This window comes from Amblyomma maculatum, chromosome 5 (assembly GCF_055883805.1).
Source record: "Amblyomma maculatum isolate TAMU_Amacu chromosome 5, ASM5588380v1, whole genome shotgun sequence".
NCBI classification, from domain to species: Eukaryota; Metazoa; Arthropoda; class Arachnida; order Ixodida; family Ixodidae; genus Amblyomma; species Amblyomma maculatum.
Genome location: NC_139348.1, coordinates 103,830,140 through 103,850,571, shown reverse-complemented (window position 1 = coordinate 103,850,571; position 20,432 = coordinate 103,830,140). Strand labels below are relative to the sequence as shown.

At 47.3% G+C, this 20,432-nt stretch overlaps 1 protein-coding gene across 5 annotated transcripts; it reads left to right on the top strand.

The window, feature by feature from the left end:
- Nucleotides 1–22: 22 nt before the first annotated feature.
- LOC146189084 (uncharacterized) lies at nt 23–19,324 on the top strand. 5 transcript variants are annotated; one of them, XR_014707635.1, is made up of 9 exons: nt 23–115; nt 350–395; nt 541–657; nt 1,088–1,225; nt 1,391–1,423; nt 4,674–4,990; nt 14,732–14,956; nt 15,507–15,539; nt 18,830–18,935. XR_014707635.1 is itself a non-coding variant. In XM_084604022.1 (9 exons), coding segments are annotated over exons 2-9 (906 nt in total). In that variant the 5' UTR covers nt 24–115; nt 350–393; the 3' UTR covers nt 18,948–19,324. The 5 variants fall into 5 exon arrangements, 4 of the variants coding, with proteins under 4 accessions (XP_084460148.1, XP_084460147.1, XP_084460150.1 ...); XM_084604022.1 differs by having other exon boundaries at nt 24–115; nt 4,677–4,990; nt 14,732–14,882; nt 18,830–19,324; XM_084604021.1 differs by having other exon boundaries at nt 24–115; nt 14,732–14,882; nt 18,830–19,324.
- Nucleotides 19,325–20,432: the final 1,108 nt, after the last annotated feature.

Genomic DNA, 20,432 nt, shown 5'->3' with positions numbered 1-20,432 from the left:
GCCGTAAAGCCGACGCCGTGGCTACCCATGGCAACACTGTACCATGGCCCCATGGATGGCGCCAGCGCCGGTTGCGTATTTGGTTGTTTGTGAATGCGTCGCAGCGTGAGTGTTGGTAAGGTCGTCCGTTCAAAACTTACTGGACTAATTTGAGCATATCTTAGTAGTACCGTGGTGCTGCCCATTAGTGGCATGTGCTTGATATAAAGTTAATTTGCTGCCAAGTTGAGAACTGTCGAGCGTGCCGGCGTCGGTAGCACTCTGTGCTAAGCCTAGGCGGCTACAGCTCCAAAAGCGTGCCGCAGGGAAGATCTCTCTGACAAATCATTTATTTCACGTATGGTTTCAGACCAAGAGCGAGCCTGATTTCCGGCGCCCTTGGCCACAGTGAACATGTGAGTATATTTGGCGTCACTGCTTTGCCATAGCACCAACGACATTGTTCTTATTCGTGGCTTGCGAACAAATTAAGTTTTGTCCAAGGTTCCGAGTAGTGCCGGCATTGACTACGAATTTACGCGCGGCGTGCTGACTTCGCAGGGCCGCAAGTCCTAAGCGCGCCCGTCCTGCGGACGCGAAAAAAGATAGAAGCCGAGAACGAACTAAGAAGAGCAGAACGGCGTCCACAAGTAGCTCGCGCTCGAGCAGCGCAGCGAGGTAAGTGCCGATTTTATCCGCTTTTATACCTGTTAGTATTCCCCTCATTGCTTACTGTGGCTTTTCCATGCAGCGTGTTTCGTACACATGAATTTTTCTTAATGGGCCGGTTTTTATGGCTTCAGGTGATATTCCTCGCCTGGTTTGCTAGTTTTTTCCCAGCTAGATGGGGCGGAGTTTTTGTGTTAGTACAGTCTGGATTCGTTCGGGTAAAAATCAAAACCAACTTGAAAGATGCATAAAAAATTCATGTAGGTGGAATATGCTAGGATTTACTCCTCTCGTTCAGTGTGGCTTCCTTAAGTCGTGAGCAAGAAAACGTTTCATTCCTTGCACCCGCACCATGTGACTAGTTTCGTGAAAGGCATGTTGCTTTTTTTTTTTTTTTTTTTTTTTCGCTGTCTCTGTCGTATCCTACACGCACATGCAGCAGTGGCAGCAGCTCGAGCGGAAGCAGTTCGAGTGGAAGCAGTTCCAGCGGGTCGTCCCGCTCTTCATCTTCGTCCTCCTCTTCATCGTCCCGGTCCACATCCGTGTCTCCACGACGGCGACGGAATCGCGTTTCCAGGTGAGCGGCCAGAGCTCCTTGCAGCACATTCATACGGCAACGAAGTGTTCATTTCTTTGTCGCACGTGCATTTTGCCTTTTGCTGGTGTCGGTGTGCATATGTGGATGAGCTGTCTGGTGCTTTCCTGCATAACTGGCATGGCGCTCCTTCTTTGACCACTGCAGGCCTGTAAAGCAAGACCCCACTCCTGCACCCACGTAATGTATACATTCTTGCTTCATTAATGTCAGAACTGCTCTTGTGATGTGCATGTGGTGTGTGCGTGGGTGGGAGGCATGTGTGTGTTTTTGTCTTATTGTGGGTGGCCACTGGCCACAACTTTACCTGTCCTATTTATCTCGGACTGAAAGGTTGGCACTTTGCTGTCTAAAAGGGCATCAACCTTTGCTTGTGCTGTCTTCATGTGGCTGTGTCAAGCACTGTTTATAATACCAGTAACCTTTGTTGCTTTTTTTTTTTCTAAAAAGGAAAAAATAGAAATGCTACATTATGGTTTTTCATGTCATTTCATGGAGGTTTTCTTCCGAAAGAATATTAAATCTTTATGAATCAGATAAACGAGACACCTGCTTCACATGCTTGCAGTATAGTGGCACTTTTGAATGTGCACTTTTGAATGTGCAGTGGCACTGAACTTGCAAGGTATTATTCCTGTATTTAAGGGCAATAGGCAAAAGAGCTGGAAATAGGGGAGAAAAATGTTTCACCAGAGCATCAAATCACCTGTCTTTACTGACTCTTTCATCACCCTTGGAGAGCAAAGTGGTTTTGTTATTGTTTCCTTAGAAATTTATTCACCCTTCAGTTTAAACATTATCGCGCCGTATGAGATGTAAGCATGGTACTTTCTTCCAAAGGCGCATAAAACGAGAGAGCAGAATGGTAGTTGATTGTGAAGATTTGGATGGTTGAATTTGTAAAAAAATAAAGACAACCCCTTGAGCAAAAAACTGAAGCTAACAAAACTGAGCTAACAAAACTACTAGGCCACAGGCCATAAGAAGTTTAGACGTGATATTCCGTGCGCGTATGATCTTCATAGAACGCAGCTAGGAAACCGCACTTTGCGTTCCATTCATCTGCGGTATTACCCACGCATATTTTCGTACAGAAACTGACACAAAAGCTGCTGCGAAGGCAGCAGCAGTTACCTTGAGCAGTCACTCCAGCGCGATATTGCCGAAACAGGCCAGGAGTTGTGAAGTAGCTTTTCTGTTTTCACTTTCCCGAATTTCAACGAATGACCCACTCTTCATCAACGGTCCTAGGAATCGAGTGAACATTGTTAGGCGCTATTTCTCAGAGTATTAAATTTTATTTTTGAAGGTCATAAAGATTATAATGAACGAATTATAACCACGTACAACCAGCTCTGATTGAGCAAGGTATTTAATTGTGGTATATACGGTACATTAAGTTTAATGTCCCAAAGTGGAATTGGCTATAAGGGATGAAAAATAAGCAGAATAAGATGACGTGCATTTGACTAAAAATTTTCCTAATATATAAAACAATGCTCAGCAGATCGCGCAAATTGCGCTGCAAGTGATCGTGGACATCGTGGAGAACATTGCATTTGCGCTCATAGCAAAAATATATATATATATATAAATAAAAACACAGCATTCTTACGAGCCTTCATGTATAAACCTGTGACTGACCCTGACTACGTTTGTGCGATTAAACAGACGTCGAACATTTTTTTATCAAGCAGGATAAAACAAGTTGGCAGCGTGCCCACTAGGTGAATGCTACAAAGAACTAGAAGATTGGGTTCTTCTTATTCAGTGAAATTCTATGACTTAAGTTGCTGGTGCAGTGAGCTAAATATACAATTTTTAGTTCAGTATAGTTGCCGGTAATATTGCTCTTTAGAGTGAATGTGCTTGGAGCAGCAGAAAACGTACCCATCAAAATAGTCGTCATATGAAAAACGCACTTTCAATCATTCATATCATCGTCCTTGCATGCGCTAACAATAGGCCCAGAAGTTGGACTGTGTTCACTATATATTAGTTTTTTTTTTATACATTGTGATTTCTCGTTTTCAATCAGTCACAACAGTCCAATGTTGCTACAGTCGCCCACCGTAGCCGCGCGCTATTGAGGCCACGGAGAAGGAAGCCAATGCAGCGCTCTTTGCCTGGTAATTCCAGCAGTAATCGGCTAGTAAAGTGCTGAAACACTCTCCAGGCATATATCAAACTATTTCTATGCATAAGCAAAGCTTACGCTTAAGGATATTTGCGCTTGGCGCAGTGTAGGCACGCTGCGTTTTTGCTTACATCCCATGTCACTGCCGATAGCAGCGCCACCTTTGTTTACAAACATGACGCTTGCCTATACACACATCTTGTAGTTTATTATGAAAGATGGGAAGTCGCAAAGCACTTGGAATGAAGCTTCGATCAATACAGAAAAGAGGTGATGGCCCCATGTATCTACTGTGCCATTTCAAAAAAGTTTCTCAAGGCTGATAGTGCACATTTACTATTTAAAGAAGCTATGAAAATGCTTGTTTCATGTTCAGCTTTTTGCATTTCCTCCTGGTGCTTCTGCATGACTTAAAGCTTGTGCTTAGCCCCCCTCCCCTTTCTTTTTTTCCTACTTGGCTGATCAGAGCTGTCAAAGCTTGTGCTTAGCCCCCCATCCCCTTTCTTTTTTTTTTTTCTTACTTGGCTGATCAGAGCTATGACTATCACTTTCATCAAAGAAACTGGCGATTGAGGCCCTGAAATTTGAATTGTGGCATAACTGCTAATTTTGAGGCCTACCGGTATGGTACAGTGTGACATTAGTCTGAACACAGTTGCGCTGCACTAAGAATTTGTCAACTAATGGGCCTGTAGTGGTACACTAGAATAACAGCCCAATACTCTGTCGCGTAAAACAAGAGCTTGAGTATATATAGTGTCTCAGTTATACACACGTTGAAACTATAGGACCACAAACAGCGAGGAGTGTTTTGACTGGGCAAATCAATCAACCATGAGGTTGATTTGAGTAGGTGAGGTAAAGAAAAGGTTAAAAGGACCCAGAGAATAATCAGAAGCAGCTTGCAGGAGCAGTGGATCGGTGGTAGGGGCAGCACACCTGTGAATTCATTCAAGTGACATTTTCTCTTCATACATATAGTATTTACATACACATATTTTGAACATGTACCAGCCTTCTCCAGCCATCTCTTCATTTGCTGCATTGCTTGACAAGCTCAATATTGAAGTGCATGTTTAGAACTGCCCGCACATTTACTGGGTCCTGAGGGACCTTAGTGTAGCTGAGTCAACTTGCCTGGTTGCTATGATTTTAATTACGCTTGATCTAACGATTAATGTTTATGAATAAGAGTTCCCCGATGGGTGCGTGCAGGCGCTGTGCACTTGCGGGTGAAAATTCCGGCTAGAATGTGTAAAGCAACTTCTTTACCGTTGTTTGGGGGGCAACTAGCAGGTCAGCAAGCGGAGCACGTGGTGGTGGAGGAGGCGGAGGTGGGGGTGGAAGCAGCAGTGCCAATGCAACTGCCTCTAGCGGCAGCCGCCGTAAGCGCACGCCATCGCCACCTCGCCCCTGCAAAATCCACGTGGGGCGACTGACCCGCAACGTCACCCGGGACCACCTGCTGGAGATCTTCGGCTGCTATGGCACTGTGAAGAGCGTCGAGCTGCCCCCTGATCGGACCCACAGCCACCTGTCACGTGGCTTTGCCTACATTGAGTTTGAGAACCCCGCAGATGCCGAGAGGGCCATGCGCCACATGGATGGAGGTGGGTTGCCGTTGGCTTTACTTCTGCTGTTCACTCCTCTCACGCTTCTTGGCTGAGTTATTATTGAAGGGATTTAATTGTTACCTAATTCCCATGCAGCTTCAGCAGTCACTTTCTTGCATGCTCATGCTCAGACAAGTTTTAATGAGCAAAGAAATTTGCAGTCTCTGTGATTACGCTTCTTTTTACTTAGAAGCTGATTCCCTCTTGTCACACAATTTTCTCTCTAATCTGACAGCCTGGTTGCATTAGATGTTGTCATTACAGTAAAAGCTCGTTAATTCAAATTCCACGGGGCCGCTAGGCCAGTTCGAATTAACCAAAATTCGAACTAATGAAAGTGAGCAAAAATGAAGGCGTTTGATGCCCGGAGGGCACGAAAAATATTTATTTAGCAAAAAAGTCTGTTATCATCTTCTGCTTCTTCTCTCTGAGGGCTGCCGTACTCACTCGGTCTTCTAGCATGCGAATGCGACGCAGGGAGTCTTCTTCCCCCTCTTCAAAGCTGAAGAAAAGGCGCGCGACATTCAGCGCTCCCATAACTTCTGCCGCGGATGGACGCACGGGCTCTTGCTCCTCGTCGTCGTCCTCGTCTTCTGCCTCTTCTGGGACAGACTGCTCCCCAACAATTTCAGCGACAATGTCCTCATCACTTAGGGCACCGCACACTGCTGCATCACTGTCTACTCCAAAGTAATCATCAAAACTGACGTCCTGCAGCACAGCACGCACAGCCGCAGGCAGAGGCTCCGGACTCCCATCGTCGCCACTTCCTTTCATACTTCCGGCAGCAAAGCCACAGTGGTGGAAGCAGTTTGCAATTGTGTACGGCGTGACCTGCTCCCATGCACGCACCAACATGTGCATTGCTGTGAGCAATGTGATGGTGCTGGTCTTCTGGTTTCCAGTGCACAAAGTCATGCGCTCGATCATGTGGCGCCTATAGAAACATTTGATGTTTCTGATCACCCCCTGATCCATCGGCTGCAAGGCCGCAGTTGTGTTGGCGGGCAAAAAGACGAGCCTTGTGGCTTTCAGCTCGGCGTCGACTTTGTGTGCCGAGCAGTTATCCACAATGAGGAGAACTTGACGCTTCCCTAGCTCCATCCTCCGATCGAATTTCAAGAGCCATTTTTTAAACAATTCGCCCGTCATCCACACCTTGCTGTTGGCGGAGTATTCCGTCGGCAGCGTCCTAATGTTCTTGAAACATCTAGGCTTATGTGCCTTGCCGACAACAAAAAGAGGGACCTTCTCCGTCCCGGTCATATTAGCGGCGACCAGAACAGTAATCCGCTCTTTGCTTCGCTTGCCGCCAGCGCAGCTGTCCCCTTTAAATGTTACTGTTCTGTCGGGCTGGAGCTTATAAAACAAAGCCGTCTCATCAGCATTGAATATATCATGTGCCGAGTAGCTTTCTAAGTACCGTAAAAACCCGCGTATAGTACGAACCCGCGTATAGTACGAGGTGCAATATGAGGTAGCGAAAATGGAAAAAAAAAGTTTTCACCCGCAAATAATACGAGGGAAGAAGGCCTTTATTTTCACAGCATCTCGTTTTCACTCGTCGTCCGTTTCAGTGTCAGAAGACAGTGAAACGTCTGACAGTTTGTCGGACAGCTCTTCCCACAAGAACTCGTCCTCTGTGCCGTCCAGTGCATTAGAAATTGCACACTTCTTAAACGCCCGAACGATGAGCTCCTCAGGGATGGTAGCCCATGCGTCCGCGATCCACTTGCAGAGGACTGCTGGAGAAGCCCTCTTCAGTCGCCCCGATGGAGTCACTTCGGGGTCTCCCGACCTCATCCACTCAGCGTAACAGCGTTTCACGGCGTCTTTGAAAGGCTTGTTTATGCATACGTCGAGCGGTTGCAATTGCGATGTCATCCCTCCTGGGATGACGACGAGCTCGGTGCGAGATTCGCGTAGCAGTCTCTTGACAGAGTCTGCTAGGTGGCAGCGGAAGGCGTCCAACACAAGGATTGACAGTAAACCGAGCAGTGCTGCAGGCCGCCGACACCATACGGACTTTATCCAATCCAGGACTAAAGTCTCGTCCATCCAACCTTTGTCCTGGCATCGGATGACAACATTCTTGGGAATCTGCTCACCTTTTGGCAAAGCTTTCCGCTTGAACACTACGTAGGGTGGTAGCTTGCGGCCATCCGCAGTGCACGCCAACATTACGGTCACCCGTGTTTTTTCATTTCCGCTCGTACGCACACAAACTTGCCTGCTGCCTTTTTCATGCACTGTGAGTGCAGAGGGCATGTCTAGGTACACCGAAGTCTGATCGGCGTTGCCGATCTGGCCCAGCGGAAAGTTCACATTTTTTCGCAGCGATATAACGTGCCGCTGAAACGCCACAAGCTGCTCCTCATAGCTTGCGGGTAGCTTCTGGGATATTGACGTCCTTCGACGCAACGAAAACCCAGCGCGGTGCATATACCGAGACACCCAGTGCCTACTGGCTTTGAAATCGCTCCGTGGGATGTTTTTTTCCGCTGCGATCTCTCTCGCCTTTGCTTGGAGCAACTCGATGTTCACAGGCAGATGTCGTCCACGCTGTTCCTGTACGAAGGAGGTCAGGCCTTGCTCAATCTCCGGATATGCTCCGTTTTTTGGCCCCCGGAAACTTCGTCTTAGGCCAGAGCACGCAAAGAGGGCCTCTTTCTGTTTTCTCCATCCACGAATGCTGCCCTCGGTGACGCCGAACTGTCGCCCTGCCGCAGAATTTCCGATGGTCTCAGCTGCTACTATCACTTTTCTTTTGAAAGCAGCTGAATATTGCTTCCGTGGACCCGACATTGTCACTGACATGCGCGCTTCACCTAGTAGCCTAGTCGATGTCCAAAACGGCGACAATGGCGACGCATCAGGTGTTCTAGAACACTGTAAACAGAGAAAGAAAGGTAGCTGACGCCACCACTAGATGGCGCATCCTTCGTTGCGAACCTTGATGATGATATTTCCGGGCTGTAACGAAACAAGAACTACGAACTTGGGGCTGAAAATTTTGGGACCCGAATATAGTACGAGGCGGAAATTTTACATCCTAAAATTTTGAAAAAAACCTCGTACTATACGCGGGTTTTTACGGTACTGCTGCAGAGCACCGCTTCGCCACGTGGCACAAGTTTCTGCATCCACTTCTTTGGCTTCTCCAGACAACACCCGGAAGACAAGATTATGTCTGTCTCTAAAGCGGTGAAACCATCCTTCGGAGGCGACAAAATCTTCCACATTCCAGCGCAGGGCGAAATCGGCCGCCTTCGCCATGATAATTGGGCCGCTCAGTGGAATGTCAGCGCTTCTCATTTCTTTCACCCACGTGATCACAGCGGTCTCAATTTCCGGATACTTGGGTAACCGAAGCCTTTTTCTGTTGCTGGCGAAATCTTCGGCTTCATAGGCATCCTCGATGGCCTTCCTATTTCGGACGTACGTCGACAACGTGCTTGGTGGAATCCCGTGCTTTTTCGCGATTTCCACTTTGCTGGCCTTCCGTTCATCTACCTCGCGTAAAATGGCCACTTTCTCCTTCACCGTCTTGGCACAGTATTTCCCACGCGAACACATCTCGCGGACACAAGCTCACAAGCGGCGTGCAAAACGAGGGCTCACGAAATGCAACACGAAACCGTGGTCGATAACACTAAAACGTCGTTCCTCGAAGGAGTCGCGGCAGGAAAGACTGTTTAGTACTTGTTCCAGCACCCTAGCGGCGCCCCGATGGTTGTGCCATCTATCGTTCTGCCGTGAAAGCTTCCAACGATGGTTTTTAACAGCGCCGCTTGGCGGCGCGCAGTTCGAATTATGGGTGGCGGCGCCAATTTTTGAGTTAATTAACGAGCTGTTACGCGCATAGACTTCTATGCACTGCGGACCGGATCACGATGACTATTTCGAATTATCCAAAATTTCGAATTAACGAGTTGTGAATTAACGAGCTTTCACTGTACCAGGAGTTTGGAAAAATTTCTAGATCATGCCTTGTGGCCTGTGCCACTTCAGTGGGAAAAGTCGCATTGGCTTTAGTAAAACCATTTGGGTTGATAGTGGACCGAGCTCTTCCGCAGAGTTTGCATTTTAAGTGCCCTCCCGCTGGTTCCAGAAAAATTGGCGTCTTGACGTCTTAGCCAGCATTTGTTCTAAAAGGCAATTAAAATTTTAATTTAACAGTGGGTGTGTATTGGAAGTTTTCATAAACTATAGGCGACACTGCAGCCGAGTCGGGATGTTCATTGTAGGAAAGGCTCTGCCTGTGATTCGCTTGAGTGCAGTAGCGAGTTTCCTTGATAAAATAATTGAATTACAGTGTTTATTGAAGGTGTGCACCTAGTTTTAGCTAAACACTATTTATTAGTCGGTGCCAAACAAAGAACTAATGACAGACTTGAAATCGTCGGCACAAGCGTGAATGCCCATCATACGGTCAGACCTGTGGCGCAGCGGGGGGTGCTAAGAATCCCTTGGCTCCGCTGGACAGGCCGCCATTGGAAACTGACCCTGGCAGCGTTTAACGCTAGAACCCTAGCTAGTGAAGCTAGTTTAGTAGTGTTGTTAGAGGAACTAGAGGGTTTGGTTCAATAGCCCAGGGAAGGAACAGTAGTTTACGTTAGGTAGCCAAGCACTGGAAGTAGTAGGCGAATATGTCTACTTAGAACAGGTAGTAACCACAGATCCGGACCATGAAAGGGAAATGACAAGAATAAGACTGGGATGGAGCGCATTTGGCAAGCACTCCCAGATTATGACTAGCAGCTTACCGGTATCGCTCGAGAGGAAAGTATACAACAGTTGCATCTTACCTGTACTCACATATGGGGCTGAAACGTGGAGGCTAACCAAGAGGGTTCTACTTAAGTTGAGGACAATGCAGAGGGCTATGGAAAGAAAAATGGTAGGGATACTGTTAAGAGATAAGAAACGTGCAGAGTGGGTCAGAGAAATAACTCACTAATAATAAGTCACTGACATTCTAGTGGAAATTAAGAAGAAGAAATGGGCATGGGCAGGACATGTAGTGCGAAGAGAGGATAACCGATGGTCACTTAGGGTAACAAACTGGATTCCAAGGGAAGGAAAGCGTACATGGGGCGGCAGAAAATTAATTGGGCGGGCGGATGAGGTTAAGAAATTTGCAGGGGTCAAGTGGATGCAGCTCGCACAGGACCAGGTTAATTGGAGGACTGTGGGAGAGGCCTTCTCCCTGCAGTGAGTATAGTCGGGCTGATGATGATGATGAGCATGCAAGCAAAACCGCTCACAGTCATCATAGCCTGCCTCCAGGGAATTTCTAGCGATGCCAAATTTGCGAGCGCCGAGTGTTCATGCAAGTCGAGAAAGTAAGAAAAATGTGTTTGCATCATGAGCTTAATATTGCACTCTTACAGGTATTATTGTATGATGTATGATGCCGACATCTAAAATGGTTCACAATGGCTTCACCTTCAAACTGTAAACTGCTTGAATTTCAGTTCAGGAAGCTGAAGCGCAGTACTGTTTACATGTGGCCATCACTTCATTCGAGCGAGGAGTGTCCTTCAATATGCATTAGTGAACACTCTTTATCTAGGGCACTGGCACGACTAGCTCTATAGTATTTTATTTTATTTAATTTCGCAGGGGGCAAAAGTGGGGGCCGGGCTCATTATGCTAACTGGTTCATTACCCGAGCAAAATTTGTTACATATTTGAAATCCGTACAAAAAAAAAAGAAAAAACGCTTGTGTATTTTGGTCGCATTTAGTCTAGAAATAAAAAGGTTGCAAAAGCCCTGCCCCTCTTTAAATAATGCTTCATTTGCTCAATGGAGGCTCCCCTAAGTGCTTTGAGGCAAGCTGGCTCGCGTCTATACGTTGTGGCGTGCACTTGCGGTGCACACTGATGGCGTGGCGGCATAGTTGGTAGACACAGGCTAATGTGTTCGTTTTCACTTGCCAGTGATCCAATTTATAGGTGTAAACCGAACGAGTGAAGTGCAATTTACCAATGGGGTATAACGTGTAAATGTACCCTTTTTCTTCTTGCCCGTTTGCTCATGTACTTGCTCTAATGCCAACTGGGATAGTGTTGCCCCCGGAGCCATCCTGTTGCTACCCACCAGTGGCCAGTGGCAGCACCGCTCAAGCTACAAATGGACGCCCGAGAACTGTGCTCTAAAAATAATTTTCTAAAGTTCACATCTCCACAGCACAGCTACCTTATATAGCACTGTAAGCCAATGCATTCACATGCATTATTCAGGACCTCCATTAATACATATATTTCACTCCCCAGAGTCCTGCCAATGCCCATGTATATCTACCGTATTTACTCGCATAATGATCGCACTCGCGTAATGATCGCACCCCTGAATTTTGAGGTCAAAATTCCATTTTTTAAATTCCCCGCGTAATGATCGCACCCCGAACATGGAGCCGCCTGGTGGTTGATCTGCAGTCATCCCGCAGCGAATGCATTCCGACGAGTTCCCAACCTAGTCTAGTAATGTTGGAGTTCCCATGATTCCATGATTTGCGGCGTTTGCCATTTTGCAATTCGGCAGCGTCGTAGCGTGCTTTGTGTTTTTGTGAGAGTTACGCCATTTCACCATGGGGCGGTATGCCAGTTACACCGCCGCGTTCAAGCTCAAGGCTGTCGACTATGCACTGGAGCATGGCAACCGCACTGCTGGTAGGCATTTCGGCGTGGACGAAATGAGGATACGCTATTGGAAGAAGCAGCGCGAGAAGCTGATGGCTACGAACAAGACACGGCGGGCTTTCCGTGGACCCAAAACGGGCAAGTTCCCTCGTGTTGAGGAGGCGGTCCTAGAATATGTGAGGGACCTGCGCAAGGATGGTTGTGCAGTGTCATTAGAACTGATACAGACGCAGGCGCGCACAACTGCCAGGAAGCTGGGAATCGCCGCAAAGGATTTCCGCGCTAGCTCCGGTTGGACGACTCGCTTTATGCGACGGAATGGACTTTTCCTGAGGCGGCGGACGTCGTTGTGCCAGCGGCTCCCAGCCGCGTATGAAAGCAAAGTGATAGACTTCCATCACTTCGTCACTAGGCTTCGCGAAAAATGCGGTTACCTCATGTCGCAAATTGGAAACGCCGATCAAACTCCACTGACGTTCCACATGCCCCGGAATACAACTGTGAACGAGAAGGGTGCTCGGAGCGTCCTCGTGAAGACGTCTGGCGCAGAAAAACAGCGATGCACAGTCATGCTTGCTGTGACGGCCGACGGGCGGAAGCTGCCACCATACGTGATCTTCAAACGGAAGACTATTCCGAAGGGAAACTTTCCCCGTGGCATCCATATACGTGCACAGATGAAAGGGTGGATGACTGCAGACCTGATGGTCGACTGGATCAAGACTGTTTGGGGAAGAAGACCAGGAGCATTTCTGCTTCCCTCGCTTCTGGTTTTGGACAGTTTTAGGGGTCACCTTGTGGACAGCGTGCGTGCCAAGCTGAAAGAGCTGCGCACGGACATTGCAGTCATTCCTGGCGGCCTGACTTCGCTGCTGCAGCCCCTCGACGTGTCTTTGAACAAACCGTTCAAGGACAACGTTCGACGACTTTATGCTGAGTGGATGGCGATGGGCCAGCATGATTTGACGCCGAGCGGAAAGATTAGAAGGCCATCCGTGGAGATGCTGTGCTCGTGGATCACAGAAGCGTGGAGCAGTATCCCTGACGAGGTAGTGGCTAAGAGTTTTAAGAAGACAAGCATATCTAACGCTTTGGATGGAACGGAAGATGACTTCTTGTGGGATTGTGAAGATGCTCCCAGCAACGACACTGCCGTTTCCGATGAGTCGTGCAGCAGTGAAAGCGAGGATGGCGAGGATTCAGACTTTGATTAGAGTACTGACGAAAAAAAAATAAATGGGCATTGTGCACTCCATGTGATGCTTAATGTGCGTGTTTATTGCGAAGGTAAGCCTTACTCAGCTTTTATTTTTGGTTGTAATCAAGATATATGTTCTAAGACGTCTGACCTGCAACTTGTTTGCGTTTTCGGTGCTCAAATTTTTTGTAGAAAATTTACCCCGCGTAATGATCGCACCCCGAAATTTGCGTCAGTATTTAAAAAAAAAAGAAAGTGCGATCATTATGCGAGTAAATACGGTACGTCAGGAACTCGTTTATTCAGACGACGTAGGGCTGCAACCCAAAAATTGGGACAGGCTGCTAATGCAGCACAGTGTGGAGGTGTGACCTGGTTACAAGTGATCATCTCGTTCAGATATTCATCCTAAGGCAGCACATCTTTGTTTGCTGCCCTATTTATGTGCTGTGTGTTGTCAGTGCACGTTAAAGAACCCCAGGTGGTCGAAATTTCCGGAGTCTTCCCCTGCGGCGTCTTTTTGTTGTTTTTAAACGCGCCCTACAGCCACTAATCTGGCCATGCACCATGTGGGGTGCATGATGAGACTATTTATTTACCCACGAAGTCAAGCTGCATTACAGTGGGGGAGGGTGTACATAAAAGAAAAAACATAAGCAGTGTCGCCCACCATGCTTCAAGCTAGATAATATATCCCGATAAAATTTGTTAAAATTGTGCCACATTGCTCCAAATCTTTAACTCTGGAATAAGTGCCGCCATGCACCAGGTCTCTAGGCAGAAATCTTTGCCATTTTGAAACATGATGTTCGTGAAACAAAGCTAATGTGTACTTGACTGCCGATTGATAGACCATGGTCCGGGCATCACCTCAAATCGATAAGTTTGGGCCTATATTGCCAAACACACGGGCGATATGGGCAACAAACTGGGGCTAGAGTAATGGACGGAGTTGGACAGGCGGAGCGGTTCAGCTCTGTCAGGAATAGGGTGTGTCGATTGGTAGGGTATTGTGGTGACTGCATGGCACGCAGGCAGGTCAAACGTTTGTGCTTGTCACAATAGCTGCCACATACCTGACAGTGTGGTTGGTGAGAGCGTTTGCGCATGTGGTGATTGTATGAGTCGCATGGTATAGGATTTCTTTGCAAGCTTGTCTGATGAAAGTAGATCCACAGCGAGTTAGATGTGGAGAAGGGGTGGGAAGAGAGCAACTGGTTGTTTTTAATTCTTAGAGCTTTTCTCTTTAGCATTTTCGACGTGTAGGTTGTTCGGAGACATGTCGCAAGCTTCTAAGTGAGGCAAGTACAAGTGCGCTGGCTGATGGTTGATGTCAATAAGTGAAAACCACGCAGTTTAACATAAATGAGTTTCTGTGAAGTCTAGAGCTTTGTGCTGAAAGGTGGAGAATCACGCATTAGTACATTTAAGCTATTATTGCCAAAATCATTCACCTACCTCAAAAATTTGGAAACTAAAACCTACATTCTCTAGAGTGCTCGGTGGACGAGTGCCAGATCGGACATTTTAGTTTCCAATATCAAAATTCCTCCTCTCAGAGTTTAGCATCACAAAAGTAGGAAAAGGGATTAAATCTCGTGGCATCTCTGTGCTACCTCGACTATTAGACTTTGCGACGGTGAAGAGATTGCATAAAAATAAGCAAAAGTTGCCATCGGTGTAGTTACCAGCTGCATTTTAACATAACTTGGGTTGATCTGTTGTACATTCATGTTTACGGTGATGGATGGTGATGTTTATGATGGAAGGCTGGTGACAAGCACTAGCCCATGTCTGTATTCATCACGCAGGCAAGATATTCATCAGATGTGTTTGTTACATTTGTTTTCATTTGGGGTGTGTGTGATTAGTTTGTGTTTTGTTGGGCATTGCAGGTCAGATTGACGGTCAGGAGGTGACTGCAGCATCAGTGCTATTGCCGCGTCCTGTGCCACCTCGGCGTCCCAGCCCCCCAATGCCCCCGAGGCGGCCTCCTGCTCCCCCACCACACTGGAGACGGTCGCCACCGAGGTCGCGCCCGCGAAGGTCTCTACCGCTCTCTTCTCGTGGCTTCAGAGGAAGCGGCTAGCTGCAGCTTTCTCACAACAGTTGGGAACGTGGTGCGCACCAACCAACGTTTATGACTGTGCTGCTTGGTCGTGCCCTCCTCCAGAGTGGCCGTTTACATCCTCCTTGCCATGGAAAAGCTCTCCTTTTTCCTTGCTTGTGCCATTTCACATGCCTAAGCGTTAAAATGCACCAGAAAATAATGGAGGGCATTCATGCTACAAATGCATTTGGGGTTTCGACCACCACATGGCCTGTGACAAAACAGTATGGACTTAATATCTCAAATGGCAGCTGTCATTGATTCACTTTTATAGAAATACATAGTTGACTTTGTGAAACACAGAACCTGCGAAAAGGCGTCACATAATACTAAATTTCTTCATTCCCAGCATATGCGTCCAGGGAACGTATATGTGCCCTTAAAAGACGGAAAAAAGGGTTTGGTGCTTGCCTGCAAGCAGCCTGCATGCGCGTTTTGGGCCTCAAATTCATGCTACCGTGACTTGGTTCCTTGGGTTTTTATTTGTTTTGATGCGGATTTATGCAGCTGTAGAGTGTTGTGAAAGCGTTGAATGTGGTGTTCTTTCTCTGTTTGTGCAGGTCACCCCCACCAAGCCGTGGACGCTCGGGCCGGTGAGTGTAGTATTCGATATTTGTTCATGCTATTCTGAAAACTAGGAAGGCAGTTCGTGAAATTGGCAGTGTATCTAATTAAGCATAGCCCGCTGTGGTGGTGCAGTGGTTATGGCGCTCGACTACTGTGCCCAAGGATGCCGGATTGAATCCCGGCCGCGGTGGCCACTTTTCAATGAAGGCGAAAAGCAAGGCGCCTGTATGCTGTGCGATGTCAGTGCTCGCTAAAGAACATGAAGTGGTTGAAATTTCCCGAGCCCTCCACTCCAGTGTCTCTCTTAGCCAGAGTCGCTACGGAACGTTAAACCCCCATAAACCAAACCAAACCTAATTCAACATTCGTCTTTGAAACAGTGTGCCAGCATTTTCCCTTCATGCTTCTGCCTTCAATGGTGGAATTGGTTATGAAGTTCGACACATATCTTATAGATGCACTCATAACAACAGTTAGTTGCAGACACCAAGTGAGAATTCATGTTTTCTCAAATGCGAGCACATCCTAGGTCACTACGGAAAAGAGGTGCTTTGCCAATGCCGAAGATAGGATACGGATAGATTTGCCAATGCCGAAGATAGGATACGGATAGAGTGACAAAGAAAATAAAAATGTTGCCCTGGAATATATCTTGTGGAGTGCTACTGTTTTCAAGCCCTCATTGTTAAAGGGGTCATGCCATGGTCATCTAGTACATTACAGTTTTGTAGTCTGGCAGATAATACTGAACCTTATTTTTTCTTTTTCCGAAATTGGAGCGCCTTAGATGCATTCTTTATTTCAAAATAAGTGGCTGACACTGCGAAGCTCCTCCCACCGACAGCGATCGCCATGTTGAAACGCTTGGTGTTAATGTTGGGGTGTGCTGTTTTGTCGAGAAAGCTCTGAATATAGGCTTTGTTGTGCTGTCACCGTACAAGCGTTTTGTGCTTGTGCATTTCAAATGCAGTAGAAACCACCCGACGCAGGGGTGGCTGGTCTGGTATGCAAAACATCAGACTACGGAGGGTGTGGAGCGGCAGGTGTGACTTGTACTGAGGCGGCTTTAATTGCAACAAGGACAAGGAAGGTGGCAAACAAACATGCACCGAGAGCAAGAGGGACACCCAGAAATCATATGGCTCTTAGTACTCATTTCAACACGAAGCGCACGTTAACGTCACATTAACGTGGACCATGTATTCAGTGGCCCCTTTTTTCACTCGATTTCACCTTGCTGCCTAGACTAGCAAAATACATATAATGATCGCACTGGAAAGTGGCAATGATGGTCTACAGGGCTCATTTCTTTTGGAGCACCACTGGTAGATATCGATTTTGAACTAAAGTATTTTGCAGCAGTGGTCGCTAGATAATCGGCATAATTTCGGCTTTAAAGTGAGAATGGATACAACTTCCTTGGTACCACAAAGGCTACTGTTGCTCCACGTCGTAAAATTCAGTGCATAGTCCAAATTTAATGCACATGCAGTATTTTCTGACTGCAAGCATTGCACACAAGAAGTTGCGTGGAAGACAGTTATTTTTTGCAAGAAATGTTGTGCTCAAGGGTAGTCCACTCAAAGGTAGTTCACATTTTACGTACAGTCAAGGTCCCTGCTCCATGGTGATGCATATATAAAATAATCAGGCGAAATGCGTTCCAAAAACTGTTTTTCAATGTTGTTTACACATGAAATCTGAGATAGCGTAGACGTGACGATTAAAGGAATACAAAAACAAGCAGCTCTAGTCATGTCGCTAGCGTTTTTATTCTTCGCACCTGTTCTCACACTGTTTTAAAGGACCGCTGTCCGGGGTATGACTTTCTAAACAAAGGAATCTAATGCTTCGATCAGGTACCGGAAATAGTCTGTGCAAAATACTACACCGATACGTGCGCCACAAAGCAGCAAAAATACAAATCAAAGCTCTCTCATGCTCTCCTTCGGGAAGCCAGCTCCCCCATTCTCTAAGCTAGCCTGTTGGGTCAGCGTGGCTTACTTCTGAGTAGCACGATATCCATTGGTCCGTCTTGCTGACTGACGAGTGAAGGACGCGCCGCTAGCTGTGCGCTCTTCCCGTGCCACGGCCGGACTGAATGCAGTGGCGCGTGCTCCCTCGCCCGTTTCGTTTTCGCGCACGCAGAGTACCATGCCCCACGTCCCGCCATACGCAGAGGAGGAAGGGGAATTTGTCTTGCGGAGGCTGGACGGCTGGGCAAGAGAGTAAAAAACCTTTGCGAGGGAACGGGAGGAGAAAAACACGACAGAATCTGGTTATTGCGGTGGCTGTGACTGCATTATTAATTACTGTTTTCAAAAACATTTCGCGGCCTTGCGTTCTGGGGGCAAAGCCTCACAGTTACAGGGGAAGGAAATATTTTCGACCGAAGTGTAGACAGTGGGCCTTTAAACATTCATTATTATGCAGGTTCATGTATGCATATATGTTCGTATCTTCTTTGGTCGCACAGTTTGAGTGCTGTGCGAAACTAGGAAAATTGGAACTCTGCAACTGAGTCTCATGTGTACCTTACACCGTGTGGTTTACACGCATGCGTGGACATTATAACAGCATGTGATTATACTACAAGAAACAGCGACCGAAACAACGGCACGCTAAAAGCAGCATACGATGCGACAAGAAGCATAAATGTTAAACGGGAAGCACCTCTGTAAGCAGGGTGTCCTCCGCCGCTACCACCCTTCGGACATTTCCAGAGGTAGCCGCGTGGCGGCGACACCATATGTGGAACTTGCTAATACAATGTGTACGCTGCTCGAGCGAGTCAGCTCGTGTGCCTCTCGTACTCGGGCGCAGACGTGCACCTCAATCCCGCCCACAGATGCCGCTATTTCCTAGATTAAAAGCACTAACAGAGGTCGACGAAAAGCTCGATCTGCGGTAACCTTGGTAAGCTTTTAGCTGGCATTACCGCGGCTTCTCGTATCCACGGTTGACGCTGCTTGTGCATAGAACATGCAGCTATAACGCAGAAGACGACGCGGCGTTTGCCTATGTCGTCATCGGCTGCACTGGTTGCCAAATCAGCAAGCTGTTCACGAAGAAACGAAAATAGTAGTTTTAAAAATACCTGCAGCCCCAATGCAGCTGAAACTTCGAGGTTTAGTTGCTTGGCACATCAGGAATAAGATGCAATAAACAGTTTATATTCCAAAATTGCTGTCATGACCCCTTTAATATGCGTCTCGCCAAACTGCCAGTTTGGATTCCTGCCAATAACAGCGGAGTTTTCATTGTCCTCGCAGTTTGTTGCATTCTGTTCTGACAGGTTACTGTTCTGGCATTGCAGGAGTCCCCCTTCAGGACGGCACCGCTCACCAAGACCATCGCGTCGATCACGATCACCAGCTGGTGCTGGAAGCGGGCCCCGACGCCACGCACGCTCGAGCTCCAGCTCTTCACGCTGATCACATCATTGAAGGCTTCAATACACTGGCATGCATTGCCCCCATAACCACCACCAATTGTGCTTTGCCACAGTATGAAACTCCCTCTCCCTGTTTTCAACCAGTGTATAAACAGCAACAGCGTATAAATTCAGAAAGGTTATGATCACAGGAGTGCTACAAAGGACTTCAGGCCAATCAGTTATGCACTTTTGTGTAGGGTTCCTACATTTCTTTTTTTACATATTATTTAGAAAGAGCACTACTAAATTGCTACATCTTGAATTCTCAGATATTGGCCTTCTAGAACAAGGTGCAGCTATGCTGTCTATGCTATGCTGAAATGTCTGGTTTGGTCATTGACTGTGCTGGGAAATAAAACTTTAATATTCACATTACATCAGCTGTTCTGTAATATGCACGGAGCTGGCTGTCAAGTGCCTGTAAGCAGATAACAGGTAAGTGGTGTATGCTACATCCCCCCTTCCATATGAATCTATAGCTGCTACATGCTCAAAGTTCTACTTGCTGGTTGGTTTTCACTGTTCTCTAGGCGTGATGTAGTTACATTTTGCATTTGATTTTTTGTTTTTAAGCGAGAAAGTATGCCTTAAGGGACCACTGTTCTGGGTATGACTGTAAGCAGAGTTCAATGCTTCGATCAGGTACCGGGATAGTCTGAAAAATACAGCGATACGCGCGCCGCAAAGCAGCAAAAAATACAAATCAAAGCGCCCTCGTGCTCTCCTCCGTTCTCTGCGCTAGCCCCTCTAGCCGCGTGGCTGACGTCAGAGTAGCACGACATTCATTGGTCCGCCTCGCTGACTGACTGGTGAAGGACGGGCGTACACTTCGCGCTTTTTCCCTCTCTACGGCCGTACTGAATGCGCCGGCGAGCGCTCCTTCGCCCGTTTCGTTTTCGAGCACGCAGAGTATCGCACCCCACCTCCCGCCAAACCATTATCCCCTCCCTGGCTGAACGCGGAGGAGGAAGGGGAATTTGTTTGCGAAGGCTAGACGACCGGAGTGAAAAACATTTGCGAGGGAACGTGAGGAGAGAAACGAGACAGAATCGGGTGATTGAGGTGGCTGTAACTACTGCATTACTCTTTTTCAGACATTTTGCGGCCTTGCGTTCTGGGGGCTAAGCCGTACGTTCACCGGGGAAGAAAATATTTTCGACCGGAGGGAGCACATTCCAGGCGCGCATCCAGTTTTTGACTGTGCAAATCAAAATTGCCGTTACTACCAAGGTCTCTTTCTACCATGTTACTACTTTGAACTGAGTTAGCAGAGCTTTGCCCATATGCTCGGAATCAACCTTAGAACGATCGCCCGGAGCGGAAGCAGTAGGTTGAGATTTGAATTATTTGAAATTCGCATGGTCGCGGTGCGGGCAGTGCGGGTGCGGGAACGAGGGAGGACATTTTTTGTCCCTCCATGGCGACCGTCGCCCTTCAAAATATCTTTACGTACTTGTATTCACGTCAACCGTCGATATTGCAG

Coding starts and splice junctions, on each gene's coding strand:
- LOC146189084 (XM_084604021.1), top strand. Junction 1,424..4,673: donor GACCCCACTCCTGCACCCAC/GTAATGTATACA, acceptor GGGGGCAACTAG/CAGGTCAGCAAGCGGAGCAC. Junction 4,991..14,731: donor CATGCGCCACATGGATGGAG/GTGGGTTGCCGT, acceptor TGGGCATTGCAG/GTCAGATTGACGGTCAGGAG.